Source organism: Chrysochloris asiatica, unplaced genomic scaffold (assembly GCF_000296735.1).
Source record: "Chrysochloris asiatica unplaced genomic scaffold, ChrAsi1.0 scaffold00017, whole genome shotgun sequence".
NCBI lineage: Eukaryota > Metazoa > Chordata > Mammalia > Afrosoricida > Chrysochloridae > Chrysochloris > Chrysochloris asiatica.
The window spans coordinates 31,819,893-31,835,798 of record NW_006408535.1 but is presented as its reverse complement, the minus strand read 5'-3'; the positions used below and the strand labels follow the sequence as shown (position 1 = coordinate 31,835,798).

General features: G+C 36.8%; 1 protein-coding gene across 2 annotated transcripts in view; it reads right to left on the bottom strand.

Annotated features, from left to right (window-relative positions):
• Positions 1–14,473, bottom strand: part of LOC102831930 (heterogeneous nuclear ribonucleoprotein C-like) — a 19,338-nt gene extending 4,865 nt beyond the window's left edge. The window contains exons 1-3 of one of the 2 annotated variants that reach the window (XM_006835471.1): positions 14,224–14,473; positions 11,574–11,688; positions 10,897–10,944 (exon numbers count right to left, since the gene is read on the bottom strand). In XM_006835471.1, coding sequence (XP_006835534.1) covers positions 10,897–10,944; positions 11,574–11,688; positions 14,224–14,464 — 404 coding nt within the window. In that variant the 5' untranslated portion in view covers positions 14,465–14,473. The remainder of the gene's footprint in view (positions 1–10,896; positions 10,945–11,573; positions 11,689–14,223) is intronic. The other variant, XM_006835470.1, reaches the window with a different exon arrangement.
• Between the last annotated feature and the right edge of the window lie 1,433 nt (positions 14,474–15,906).

The following is a 15,906-nucleotide window of genomic DNA, read 5'->3' as shown; positions in this document are numbered from 1 at the left end:
AATAATCAATGTAATGAAACAAGCTATATGAATGGTTGAATGTGAAGCTGATGATGTGCCCTGTAAACTTTCACTCAATCCAAAATAAAAACATTTAATTTAAAAAAAAAAAAATTACAGTGAATGCTTGTGAAGTCACACAACGCAGAGGAGGCTAAAGAAGGGAAAAAACCCTACTACCTCCTCCTCCTTAGTCAAAGCAACAATAGAAAACTCAATATGACAACTTCAAACACCAACAAGTGCAAATTAAATAACCATTTTCTTCATGAGAAACTATGTATCAGCAGGGGCAAAAATATCTGCCAATGACCTAAGGAAGATGGGGTAGGTTTTTAAATTACTGATTTAAAAAAAATCATTATCATCTGAGGAATGACTAAATAATACAATTCTACCATACACCAAAAATTTGACACTACTTTAAATTATGCAAATTGGAGACAACCCCCACCCACCCCACAACGAGATGGATTGGCCAAGAGGCAGCACTGATGGACTCAAGAGTGGCAACAGTAGTGAGATTGGCCCAGGATCAGGCAGTGTTTCGTTCTGCTGTGCATAAGATCTTTGTGAGTCAGTATCAACTCAATGGCACCTAACAACAACTACCCCCAAAATGGAAGTTTTCTAAACTGTCTCCATTCTTTTATCTCCACATTCTCCCTCGCATCATGCCTTGTAAAGTTATTGGCACAACATGACACTGAAAGCTCATCAAAAATAATCTCATTGCTCAAAAGCCCATTTATTTCTAAATCCTCACATTACTTGAGCTAGCTGCCAATAGTATTCAATACAGTATACCACGCTACACTTTTTGAAATATTATTTGTGTGCATTCCAAGATTCTTTGTGCTACTAATTTAATTTCTTTGTAGTATTCTGTTTCTTCTGCTCATTCCTCCTTTAGAAGATAGTGTGTTCCAAAGAGGACTCTTTTCTATCCATTCATCCAGGCTAATGATTTCACACTCATACCTCAGAACAGAGGACTAGCCTAAACCTCATTAAGTGCCACTTGACCTATCTCCATGTAGATGTCTAACGTTAGGGGCCATCAAGTAAATTCTGACTCTATAGAGATTATAAATCTTTACAAGGGCAAAAAGCCACACCTTTTCCCACAGAGAAGATGGTGGATTTTAACTGTTAACCTTATGGGTTATCAGTACAGTGCTCACTATAGCACTAGCAGTCAAGATGTCCAATAATGAATCTGCTCATTCATCTCTTATCCTGTGTAATTTTCCCATCTCTGTAAATATAATTTTCAATGTTTGTTCAAGTCAAAAAGTTTGGTAGCATCTTTAACTCCAATCTCAACCCTCAAAATTAACAACAAAATCCACCTTCTTGTTTGTCACCTATGGCTACATTTCTACTCCAGCGGGCTTAAAAACTGGAACTTGAAAAAGAATGAAATTTTTCAATGAAGTCTTGTGAACTCTTTGAAGCCACCTAATATTCTCAAAGTAATCAAAATTATTGTGTTAAAATTTAAACAAGATCCTCTCATGTGTCTGCTCAAAATTTTCCAATGGTTTGCAATCGCAATCACAGTTAAAAGTTAAAGACCAATAATGCCTATACAATCGTGGTAAGATTTTCTTTCTTAACTTTTCTAAAGTTTGTCCTTGGGAAAATGCTGCCTTTTGTTCTTAAATGCTTGCCATTCTAAGGTGTACTTGCACTTGCTACTTAATACAAAATTTTATCTGCAAAGTTCTTCCAGGTATGCACAAGTTTACAAACCCTTACTTCCACCACTAGATCTTATCTCACTCATGAAAATACAAAACTTTTTCTGAGAAAACTTATGTGAAGCAAACAACAAACTAAATACCAGAAGAAAAGACTTCTAAACCCCATATCCAACCAAAGGAGTATGATCTAAATTATAACACAGTGACTCTGTATAGGGTTTCTGAGAAGCAGCTGGTGAATTTCAACCAGCAATCTTGTGGTTCACATCAACCTTTCAGAACAGTGCCACACCAGGACTCCGATGGCAAATAAGTACATGGAAATATTTTTTCATCATTAATCACAGGGAAATGAAAATGAAGATTACTTATTAAGATGACCAAAATTTACAAGTGAGAATATCAATTCCTGTCAAAAATTTAGAAAAACTGGATCATTCATACATTGTTGATAGTAATGTTAACAGCTTGGTAATTTCTTTAAAAACAAAACATTCAATACAATTCTAGTTGTCACGGAGTCAATTTCAACTGATAGCAAGCTATGACACAAGCAAACAACCACACAGATTTTGAAGGCTGGTCTTCTTTAGGAAAGCATATTAACACACACATCATTCTACAAACAACTGAGACAGTGGGTTTAAACTTTTCAAGTTAGCAGGCAAGTGCTTCCACATGCCACTTGTTTAGTGCCACCAAATCAATTTTCACACAAAAATCTATTCATGAATTTTCACAGAAACTTTGTATTTCTAACAGCCCAAAACTGGAATCTGTCAAGATGACCTTCAACAGGTGAAGGGCGAAACAAACAATGGTACATACATACCATGAAACACTATACAGCAATAAAAATGAATAAACTATTGATAACAACTTAAGATGAATCACCAGGAAATTATGTGGAGCAAAAAAGTCAATTAAAGGGTTAAAAGACTGTGCTAACTTTTCCAGGAGCAGACAGCTTCATTTCCCCACCACAGAGTGGCTGGAAGTTTTAGCAATCCAAAATCTAATCCACAGTGCTATCAGAGGATCCTTATCTGTAAATACAAGAAAAACTGAAACTGGGGAAAACGTGAGCATCAATTTTAACATCTTGGTTGTGATGCCATCTTACAGTTTTGCAAAATGTTACCAATGAGGGATACTAAGCATAGTGTGTAAAGGATGTGTATCAATTATGACAATTGCATCCGAAAATTTCTAATTATCTCACAAATCACCAGCAACAAATCAAAACCTACCTCTAAACACAGCTGCAAAACGAGAGGGACTGTTTCCTAGTTTGACAGACTATTAGATAACTTTCCCATAAGAAAAATCAGAAAAGTTTTAATGTCCCCAAATGTAATCCTTTCTCTAGTTATGTCAATTCGCTTCTTGTTTTGGGGATTACATTTCTTAAGAAGTTTAGAAGTGTAGTTAATGCCATTTACCAAAAGATAACATTAGTTTCTTCCCTTTTACCCTCGGTAATCTAACTATAATTTCCTAGGTAAACTAATAATTTGGTTGGCTTTGTGCTAAAATTGCAGTCTATGCTGTCTAACAGGGTCCCAAAACAATTAAATCTGAATAGCTTCAAAGCTGTGCTAAAATTTATTATGAATACACTTTTGTTTCACAACAGCACACAAATGAATAATCACCAATGATTTAAAAATGAAATTACCTTAAAAATAAATATGGAAAGAGATTTAAACAAATGAAGAAAAGTCACTATATAAAGACGTTAAAAGGAACAATATAAGGCTGCTGTTGTTATGTGCCGGGTAGTCAATTCTGACTCACAGTGACCCTGTAACAGGGTTACTGAGGCTGTAAATCATTACAAGAGCAGAAAGCCTCATCTTGCTCCCGTGGAACAGCTGGTAGTTTCTAACTGCTGACTTTGAGGTTCACAGCCCGATTCATAACCACTGTGTTACCAGAGCTAGCAGTACAATAATTACTCTAGCATCATCTTTCAAGAAGCAACAGGATCCAATTGTTAATTGGATCCTTCTCTCAGGTCCTAAGAGTGCTGATTCAGCACTATACAATAAGCACTGAATTTGAAGGTTAGTTCAAACTTACCAGTTGCTCCTTGGAAACCCTAAACAGGGTTAGCTACAAGTTGGAACCAACTCAATGGCACTGATGCAGAAAAATTAAAAAAAAAAAAAAAAAAAGATGGAAGGAATACAGTCACTGTAGCAAAATGAAATGGTCAATATTCAACCACTTAACAACAACCTCTCAGGTCCTGGTATGGTTCTCTAGGATAAGCACTGTACTGGCTAACTGCAAAATCAGCAGTTCAAACCCACCTGCTGCTCCTCTGAAACTTAAGTCTCTATGAGTCAGTCAGAATAGATTTGACAGCACTTGACCACAGTAACTCAGGATCTGACAGATTACCAAACTTTATCATCAACAATCAAAACTTCAATACATAACATCATATACAAAACTGGGCCCCACCAGGAATATCAATCTTAAAAGCAACCTTTGGCTTGTATTCCTACCAGGAAAAAAAAAAGTTGGTGGGGGAGTGATAAAATATGCACAACAAAGTTGATGGATACTGCAAAGTGGTAGAATGTAATTAAAATTCATCAAACAACTTCCAAAACCTAAAACAGCAGGAATGGCCTTAAGAAGAAAAATGAAAGCACAATTTACACAAATTAAAAGCAAAAAATCATGTGGGTTTTTAACAACTAAAACGTATAAAACAGGGTCACTAGAATTAGATAAGATTAAATTTTGGTGGTTATATACGGTGAAGTTGGTTTCAACTCTGTATAGTGTTTCTCAGACTGTAAATCTTTACAAGAGCAGAAAGCCTCATCTTTCTCTCATGGAACAACAGGAAATTTCAAACTGATGTCCTTTAGGCTGGCAACCAAACTCATGACCGCTGTTACCAGAGCTACTTACTAAAATATTAAGTAGCATTATCAATGATGTCCTGGCATGGCACTGTGGGTTAATGCACAAACTCAGTCTGAACTGCAAGGTTGGTAGTCCAAGCTCATCAGTCACTCCTTGGAAACCCTCTACAGGGTCACTATGAGTCGGACCAACTCAATGGCACTTAACAAACCAATAACAACCACTATTTAATAAGTGTCTTTGAGCATATAAAACTTTCTGACAGTCCTAATGGAATACACAAAATCTGAAGTTCTTTAAAATAGGAACAAAAATATTTCACTAACAATTTTTCCAAAACCAAGGCAATCTTTCTTATCAGATAAGCTTTTCTAACCAAACTTCAGAGAACAGCATTATAGTTACAGAATATAATCCTATTGTCTCGTTTTCTAAGACAGCACACAAATGACTAAGGTAATTTTAAAATCTATTAGCCTTCAGTTTTAAAATACACAAAATTTGACACTCCATTACAAACATCAAAAGCCATGCAAAAAAATCAAAAATACAAAAATCAAGAAGTACAAAAAATCAAAAGCCACGCAAATTTTCTTGAGCATATATCAACATTAAACCACCTACAATTCCTGATACACGAAAACCCAATGTCTTCGTCTTCCTTCTTATAGCTCTTGTCAAAATTCTTAATCATGATCTAAGTGTATAACACACCTGAGACGTTATGGTCACTTCTTAAACCCTACCTACACACAGCAAAAAAGAATGAAAACAGACAAGAAAATAGAACCTGAACTTTATCAACCCTTCAAAGTCCCCTACCAGTAGAGCTTGGTACGGGAAATAAGACATGGCACGAGAACATGTTAAATGACACAAAATACAACCAGCAAAATCAAGTGGAAAACTGACAAGACACTAAATGATATTTAGAAATTATGTAAACTATTTTAAATATAAATGGTGCTGTGATATTTATAAAATCAGTTTTTAAAAATGCATTTGAACTACTTGCAAAAGAAATGGTATTTCAGAGAAATGCTTAAGAACAATGGAAGACTAACTTATGCACAGTATCCAAAATTAGCTAATGCATAGCGAGAAAAATTGTTAGTGGAAAAGCCTGTTACAAAGGTGAGAAAGAATAGGATATTATTCCTTTAGGGGTACCTACTTGACATTTGGGAAGACTGAAAACTTACAACGGATAACAATACGGTGAATTATGATTAATGTCACTGAATTGTAAAAGGTGCCATTTTCCCATCAACTTTTTGAAAACTCCTGCAAACACTTAAAAATGGTTAAATTAGTAACCTTTTAAATCTCTATCTAGCTTCTTCTGCCACGTCTTATATGCAGTGTAGGCTGCAATTGTTCCTACCTCTCCAACACTTCAAGCCCAGCCTATGCCCTGGCTGATAGGTAGATCCTGCAGAATAGGGACAGTATAGTTGCAGACATCCACCCCTACCTCACAGAAGTTCCCTGATTACTGCACAATTTGTGTGGGAAGTTCATGCTGAAAACTAGAAAAGTTAAAGAGAAAATATAATCACATATCTTGACCAAGTTCTCAGTCTGATTAGGACAATCACTTTTGTTAATCTAATGAAGCATTCAAATGAGACATATGACTCTTTCCAAGATGAGCTTGACGATCTTACATAAAGTGTAGAAAGCCAGCCAAAGACCTGTTTCAGAAAGATGAGAGAATACTCTTTAGACAGCTTTGGGTATAAAGAAGAGGTTGATTCTAAACCCAGTAAAGAATGCCTAATCAAACACTCCCATCAGAAACAGATCATACTTATGTCCAAGATCATATAACATTCCACAAATACTATAAAACCAGCTATCTCAGCAACTGTCAGCTCATGACAATAAACTACACAGAATTAACAGTAGTCCTGGATCTTAGTCAGCAAGAATTTAATTGTGGTTCATACATGGAGAATCTGGAAATTAGAAAAGTACTTCTCAGAAATCAGTACCAGTACCCATCAAGCCTTGGAAACCCTGTACAGGGTCGCTATGAGTCAGAACTGACTCCACAGCACATAACCACCACCACACCACCCATCAAAGCCAGCCATAAACAGAAAAGGAAACGAAGCTAGAAATGGAAATAGTGTCAATCAAGAGCATAAGCATAAAAAGAAAACAAAGTAGAAAAGTATCCTCTCAGAAGAGGAACCTAAGTGTGGAAAAGAGAAAAAGAATCAAGGCTAAGAAAGGACAGAGGAGGAATTGCTGTCGACCATTTTATCCTCGGAATTTAAAATGTAACTTGTTCTCCTGGGACTGAATTGGAAAGGGGGAAAATAAAAAGCTTGAGTAGTTTGGTTTCATGAGTTTCACATTAGTATCACTTTTGTTATATGAACAGGCAATTTAACTTCTGGAGTCCTGGTGTGGGTTGCTGCAGGTTAATGTGTTGGACTGCAAGGTCTGTTTGAATTGGAAGGTTGGCAGTTCAAGCTCAACAGCCACTCCTAGGTAACCCTATACAGGATCCTATGAGTTGGAACTGACTCCAAGGCACTTAAAATCAACAACTTTAATCTCTAACAAAGGCTAGATGAATGGATAAATGCGGGACTGCAATGTTGGTTTGAACCACAAGGTCAGCTGTTAAAACTCACCAGTTACTCTTTGGAAACCCTATACTGGGTAGATATGAGACAGAAGTCACTCGTCTCCCAGCATTGACTCATCTTCTAAAATTTTTGATAAAATAAACACTGTTCATTTCTACTAAGTGGTTACTGCTGCTCCATCAGTCATCAGCTCTCTTGGCTTTGGTTAGAATGGGAAGAGGAAAATTCCTTTTCACTGATATGACAAACAATAATATTAGACAATACAGATATTATCTACCTCTTAAAAAATTGAGTGAGGCCAGCAGAGGTATGACCACCAATTTCCTTCTGCAAATATATACATACATATCACCATCATTCCTACTGTCTCCACCTCCTCTCCTCTTACAAACAAGCCCTTCAAAATCGATCATTTAAAACATTTGTCTCAAACTGTTCATGAGGGAATGACAGAAAGATTGAAAAAAAAATCTGCCTATTAGTGATTACCCAACTCGATGATGTATTTGATACTATTAAATTACACCTGAAAAATGCTGCATTGCAAAATGTGTATATATGCCTTTACAGCAGTCATATTGTGTCCTGCAACAGTTAAGACTTTAGTAAAACAAAAAAAGTCTTATTAGCAGAGTAAAAGGTGTACACTATTACAGATCTGTCATTTAAAAGAAGAATTTCTTACCTACAAGTCCATGATCACCTAGAAATTGTATTTTAAAAGGTAGGCTGTATCAGAATTTCTGATACGATTTTAATAAAGAAAAAGGAGAACCACAGAAACAGAACTACTCTTAATTCTTTAGGAATTCTTACCTCTGACTGCACACTAGGTTCTCTTGCTGTTATTAAGTGCCACCGAGTCAGCTCCAACTCATAAAGACCCTAATATAGGGTTTTCTGAAGAGTAGTTTGTGGCTTTAAACTACTGACCTTTTAGCATTTCAGTGCTTTTTCTACAGTGCCACAAGGGCCTAGATTCTCTTTGTTGTTATTAAGTGCTTTTGAGTCGAATGTAAACCCATAGCAATCCAAATATAAGGTTTCTGAGGAGCAGTGCTTTCTATTATAGAAACATGCCAGTACTTACTAACAAAAAATAGTCAGACTAGTGATTTACGAATCCCTACAAATGGGTGGGCTAACGCATCACAATGCAAAGTCATTTGAACTGCAAGGTCAGTGGTTCAAACTCACCAGCTGCTCCTGGGAACCCTATACAGGGTCACTATGGGTCAGAATCAACTAGACGGCACTTAACAACAACAGGTGGGACAGAGCATACAGCCATTAAAATGTGGCTAATGAAGAGTTAAGGGTAGTTTCACACAAAATCACTAAGCTTCTCACACAACCACAACCAGGTTTTTCACTATCAAAGCTGTGTTCAGATCTTAACTCTAAACTTGCCTGTTTTTCCTAGTGGTTACAAATTGGGCTGCGAACTACAAGGTCAGCAGTTCGAAACTACCAGCTGTTCCACGGGAGAAAGATGAGGCAATCTGCTCTCGTAAAAATTTACAGCCTCAGAAACCCTGTACAGGGTCACTATGAGTCGGAACGACTCCACGGCACATAGCCACCACCACTACCATTTTCTTCTTTAAAGTCTCTCAATTAAATAAAAAAGCTATTTTCTAAATCAAGTCTTCACACATAACCATAAAATCTGAGCAAATCACTAAGGACAAATGATAATCCCATTTTCATGATGTTTTCAGTGAAAAATCTTATTATAGTGTCATTCAAGGAACTTTATATACAATGCAGATCTCCAAACTTTCTCCCCTTATTCTAAACCAAATCAGCATACATTATTTTCAGTTCTTTGCTCATGCTGTTTATTGACTGACTTGAATTCCATTTCCTAACTCCATTTCATGATTTTCTCTTTCAAGTATTTCCTCTTCTGTGAGCATTCTTAAAATGCTACTGATTTTATGTCAAAAACAAAGGATAATCCAATTGGAATTTTACATTAATAACAAGTATTAATCATTATACCTATACACACACACACACACACACACACACAATCTCCAAGATGAGAAAAAGCAAAAATCTATTTGGACTGCTTATCAGTCATACATGAATATGGACAATAAAGGTTTATATACTGTTTAATGACATTAAATAATGTCCCCAATAAATCATCCAAAATCAAATCTAAATGCATCATTCAGTGCCAGCTGTCACCCAATACTATCCAACTCAATTTCCAATTTTTTTTCTCATGACTTTCAAATAGGAAATAAAGCGACTGTGAAAGCAGTTATTAGGATAATTATTCCAACTTCTGTCATCGCCATCTATCCACAATACAATTACTGCAAACTCACGACAGTATTATTGCTAACCCATGGCATACAAAATTGCATGCTTACTGCATTCAATTCTGTGGGTTAGTTGGTTGGCTCTAAGGAGGATATATGGTTTTAAAGGGGTCATTTCAGTGTTTCTGTATTCCCCCTATACAAAAATAGCAGCAGATGGAAAAAAAAACAAAACATGCCAAACAAACATGGAATATTCCAAGTCAAGTGGGAAGTATACAACAGAAAAATAATGAAGAGAACAGAGAAAGACTAATGAACCCCCCCCCCCACTGTCATCATTAAGTAACTCAGATAGGCATCACTTCCTTTTTTGGTATCTTAACTAAATCCAAAGTAAAAATGACTTGCCTCTACAAAACTAAGTGAAAATCATATACCAGACAGCCAGCCCCTTATGCACTGACAATATATGAACTGTTAGACATCAACAGAAATGTCACCCTTATTGCCTACTTCTGAATGTTTGTTGTGTGGAGATACTTAGTTTAAAATCACATTTACTATTCATTACTATAAAAAGAAAAGTTCCAACTAGAAAAAAGAATAATCTGATGCAATTTGATGAACTTGACCTACACATATGGATGCAGTAGCTCAAAAGAGTGAACAAATCTTTACAGCAAGGATCATTCCCACCCCCTATATAAACAGAGAAGACGACAGGGATGGGCAACTTGAACATTGGCTACCCAAGTTGGGGGGCTACAAATGCAAGAAATAACTGGCTTACAAGCTTTCAAGAGGGACCCTAGATCCATAGGGCACAGAGGAAGGTAGAATCTCTACTGAATATCCAATCTGTCTGGATGGGGCTGATAAAAGGCGATGGGGATTAAGACTCTTGTCGTACAATAGTGAATAAATGCTATCAGAATTGATTGTGAAGGTTGGAAATGTAAAGGTAGATGTTTTGTAGCAAAAGGTGGTGAGTGGTTGACTTTGCAGTCTAGGAGTGGAAGTCCCTGGGACCATCAAGGGAGAGAAGAGCGGAGTGTGGGACCCTACCCAGAGAAGCAGTGATGCCAGAGATGGAGGCAGAGACGATGACATGGAGAGATGGAGCCTCTGGGGACTTTAGACACAGAGAGGGAGAGTGGCTGTGTGCTTAAGACTTGGGGAGGGGAGGGACAGAGAGGACTTGTAGGGTATACCCTTTGGTTGGTTGATGATGCATGGAGGGAATTGTAACCATGGCAATGAAATGATATACAATAGAATGAGTATAAAGCTAATGTTCTCCCATGTAAACTATCATATAATTCACAGTATTTTTTAAAAAGAGGGGGCAAGTTTATTACTACATAAAAGAGCAAAAAACTTACTACACTTCACAGATTGAAACCAAAAGAGAAAATTCCTTCAACATACCTGTCATAATAATCCCGCTGGAAGTCATAGTCCAAGTCAAAAGAAGAGCTGAAAAAGTAAGTAACAAAGAGGTTTACTTTTGGAGCTGCTGATAAAAAATCAAAACAGTAGACGGGAAAAAAAAAAAAAAACAACAACTATGCCAAAACATCACAACAAATACATCAAATCAACTTTAGCATGGAATACTTTCCAAACACTCAAAACAATAAATAAAGGTCTCAAACTATTTTCCTCAAAAGGATTGCTTATCATCCTAGACCACTGGACATAAAGTAGCCAAACTGGTAAATTCACATGAATGTTTGATAAAATTTCAACACATAACAGCTAAAAGAATAAGAATACTGAAAATTACAGGCCAGTGCAGCATTGTTACCACAAGTCCTTCCCCTTTCTTAGACCCTAAAACACCCTCCCCCTGAAGCATTTCAATTTATGTTGTGAACAGCAAACTGTATTTTAAAGACTCTCAGAGAATTCTAGTTAATTCTCTGGGAAATGATAAAAGGAGGCATATTAACATAGAATTAATTAATAAAGTATTACTTTTAACAAAATAAAGCAGAAACAACATCTAACCTCCCCACCTCCCCAAATCCCCAAATCCAGAAAACAGATAAGAGAAGATGCCCACTGATGGACACAATGCAGTTATAAATAATAAAGTTCCGGACCTGAGTAGAGGGGACGGAGAAGGGTGTTCTGGTACTGACCCGTACATCTCCGCTGCAGATCGTTTCACACCTGCTTTTCCTCTGTTCACTTTTGGCTCTGCAGCCAGATTAATATCTAGAAAATCAAAACCAAACAATTTTAATAACTTTGGTAGAAAAAAACTAAGATGTTTACAGCTTTTAAAGGTACAGTCATATAAAAGAATTAAGGATGAAATACATACATACCCACTCATTTATTACATAAAAAAAGCTTTAGAATTTGACAAGCCTAATTCTTATTCGTTTTGTACTCTGCTGTAATCAAAAAATTCAGTAAGATTAAGTAAAAAGCTATTTTAAGTATCTTTCAACTCTCAATGTAATTCTGCTCAAACTGCCCAATTTGTCCTATTTCAGGAAAAAAGTATCAGTAAGTGATAATGGGTTACCTATCCAGGAAAGGTTCTATGCATATATTTAAGCACCTATTGTGGTGAGGCCCTGTAAGATGATTAAGCACTGGACCAAAGGTCTGTTTGAAACACAAGGCTGGTGGGTCGAATTCAACAGAAACCCACGGAAACCCTATACATTATGAGTGAGGAAAAACAGACTCCTAAGTCATTTGGTCTGGCCCTGCCAAGGCAATTGCAGGGAGAAGTGGAAAGCCAATTAACCTAAGTGTTTTTTTCATGGCAACATGAAGTGAATCAAAGCAATAACAAAACTGAGAGACAAGCAAGGAATGTCCATTATGAGACAGACAAATGCTTCTTGTCACAACGCATCTGCCTGTATTGTGGTGGCTCAGAGGACAGTCAGCCACAGCAGGCTGGGAATGAATTTACAATAGGTAAAGTGTTAACACACTATGGAGAAACTAGAGATGATGAGACGAACTGCAATGAGATGATTCCTCCCCATGTTGATGACCTTGTCTCCTATGACTAATGAAGATGTTGTTGACACTGATAACTCCATTAAATGAGAACACAGAACAAGAGGGGATATCATTACTGAAGTCAGATGGATCTTGGCTGAAAGCAGACAGTACTGTAAAGATGTTTAACCTGTGCTTTCATTAAATGCCTCAATTTCACACATTCACCAATGAATTCAAGTGTCAGAGAAGGTTGCTGTCTTTTCAGAGTGGGGAAATTCACCATGTTATTCCTGTTGAGTTGTACTCTCCATAACTTTAATTTAGCTTCAGATGATTCTCACGTTTGAAAGCAGTGATGTGAGAAGCTGGTTTGGCCCTGCAGCTTGACATTGAGTTCTGAAAGGTACTTGGTAATGTCTACCATGAATGCTAGATCACACAGCCACCTATTATCATTGAGTATCAGCAGTTTGTAAAACCTCATGAGCATGTTCCAATGACTCAACCATCGCACTTCACAGTTATAAACAAGATCACCATACAGAGTCAACTCTTTTAAACTGGCAGCTGCTAAACCCTCTGCTTTTGAAAACATTCATGCATGACACGTTGAAATCACATTGTTGAGCCACATCTACTGTGCACAGAGACTTTGTTAGTGTGTGAGGTAGTGATGTAATTCAATCACTTGAATTAAGATTGTGAAGATTCAGTTATTTCTTGACAAATGTAATTAACCTGGTTTTTCAAGCCAACCATGTTTTTTTTTCTGTATTGCTAATGCAACCCTGCAAACTAGGCACACAAGTTTGGCATTTATCTATTTCTCTTGGAAAGATCAACAGTCTATCAGCTTTTTGTTTCTTTGTGGTCTCCATTTGTAGGATGCAATACAATTTAAGTTTTAATAATGGTTTAATAAAGTGTGTGTCAGCAGTGACGCAATTAATTTTGTATTGACTATGGTTCTAATCCTGCATTTTGGTTTTGGAACATATCCAATGTTCACATCATCGACTCTTGAAGTCTTTTCTGGGTGCGGAATTTCCTTGATCTTCAGTTTGGGGGAGGATTGTTAATTGTATAAGTGTGCTTATCCTACAGCGCCACACCAGGACTCCATGGTAGGAGGCTAACAAACAAAAGGAGTAATGGGAGCCAGTAGGTCCGAAGTGAGAAGGAACCTTGGGAGACACTTGACAATAAGAGATTGGCATCCCACAAGGTTGAGAACACCCTGAATTTTTAGCCAGCAAATGTGTCACAGGGACTACTCCCAAGATTTGCAATTGGAGCCTGAAGGTCTTTTGCAGACTTGTCAATCTGAAAGATTATCTCCTTTAATGTCTAAAACATGGCCTGCCTCCAGGTGGTCAAGTTCTGCATGTACTGATGTCAGAATAGAAGTAGACCAGAGAAGAACAGAATCAATAATAACTTGGGATTTGGACTGACTGATCAGCAAAAACTTGATTAGAGAGAAACTAGATTTGATTTTCTCAGTAAATATTTTTAAATTATAAACCACAGGATTGTCTTGGATACAATCCTTATGAAGGCAGATCTACAACATGTTTTTCTTCCACTGTGCCACTAAAAGTGGGTTCTAACTACCAACCCTCTGGTTAGTAGCTGGGACTAACGATGTACACCAATCTAACATTATTATTAGGTTAAAAAGATGTAATATACAGAACATATCAGGCTTTTAGTGCTGAGAGTAAGAGAGACAAACACCAACAGAAAACCTTTATGGTCCCAAAATTCATTCAACTCACAACTTACCTAAAACCTGGCCAGCTATCATTCTGCCATCCTCTCCTGCCACAGCAGCCCGGGCATTTCTCTCATTAACATATTGAACAAAGGCAAAGCCCTTATGAACAGAGCAACCCACAATTTTGCCGTACTTTGAGAAAATTGCCTCCACATCAGATTTCTTAACCACCAGAGTGTTGAGATTTCCAATAAACACTCGGGAGTTCATAGAGCGAGGGTCTGTCTTGTTGGTAACATTGCTGGCCATGGTGTTTGACAAGGTTCGTCAACTGAAAAACTAGAAGGAAAAAAAACTGCATTCAGGTGAACACATATTAAATAATCCTTGCTAAAACATAGAAGTCTCTATTCTTAATATAATGCCTAGATTAACAGTCAATTATAAAGAAATATAGCAGCAGTAAGTGGTTGTTATCAACTTACTATCCAGAGATAAAAGACCCTGAATATATCCTTAAATAAATTCAATTGTCTCCTCTTAATTTACTTGACCAACATTAGGCTATCATTTCTTCAGGGGAAAAAACAACATTATTTACAAAGAACTACTACTGACAACATGATCTTCCTTTAAGCCCAAGTGTATCCTTTATTGTGAAGTTTTCAAACAAATTACAAGCCCTTAAAAGTACTACCATCAACTTCTGCTTATGTTTTCACTTTCTCAGTCATGATAACCATTCCTTGCCATTTCATCAAGAATTGATATCAGTTCCATCTTCCTGCACCTTCATTTCACCAATACTAAATTCCAAATTCTGCTCCAAACCACTTTAAGTTAGGTAAATGGGAATAACAGATAATTAACATAATGTGCAAATAAATGGAATGAATACAATCAATTCATTCATTCTGGAAATACCTTATTTTAGGTACTTCAAAGGAGTCTTAGTGTGGCACTATGAGATAAGCACTAGACTGACAACCACAAGGTCGGTCATTTGAAAACACCAAATGCTCCTTGGAAACCCTATACAGAGTCAGTATATGACTCAGAATCAACTCCATGGCACTAACAAATGAGTTTTAGTTAAGCGTCATTAAGTTAGTACCAACCTAAGCGAACCTGAACAGGGTTTCCAAGGAGCAGTTGATGAGCTTGAACTGCCAATCTTGCGGTTCAAACTGACTCTGCAGTCCAGCACAGTAATCCACAGTACCACACCAGGACTCCAGTATAATATGATATAAATAAGAATAAACACAATCTTTTTACAGAAATCAGTGACTAACAGTTTTTATGTAATGACAAAAATTTAAGTAGGTCATTTAATAATTTGATGGTGATGATGATAAAGTATCTAGTGAAGTACTACAGATCAAAAGATCAATGGAACGAAAAAAAAAAAGTACAATTTTCCTCAGACTGCTTTGACCAAAATAACCTTTCTTTTCCCTCAATATTCAGTGTTGCTGAGAATATACACAACAAAACACATGAATCCAACAATTCCTGTATTTACAATTTAGTGACAATAATTTTAACCTTGAGGTTGTATACCCATTCTCACCCTCTTACCTCATTAACATAAATTCCAGTGTGTCCTCTGTTGTTAATAAGTGCCTTCAAGTCATTGTGATTCAGAGTGAGCCTGTACAGGATTTACTAGAAGGTGGAAGGTGTGAACTGTCCACCTACTGTTACTGGTCATATACCATCTTTTAAAAAATTGACAAGGTGGTTCATTA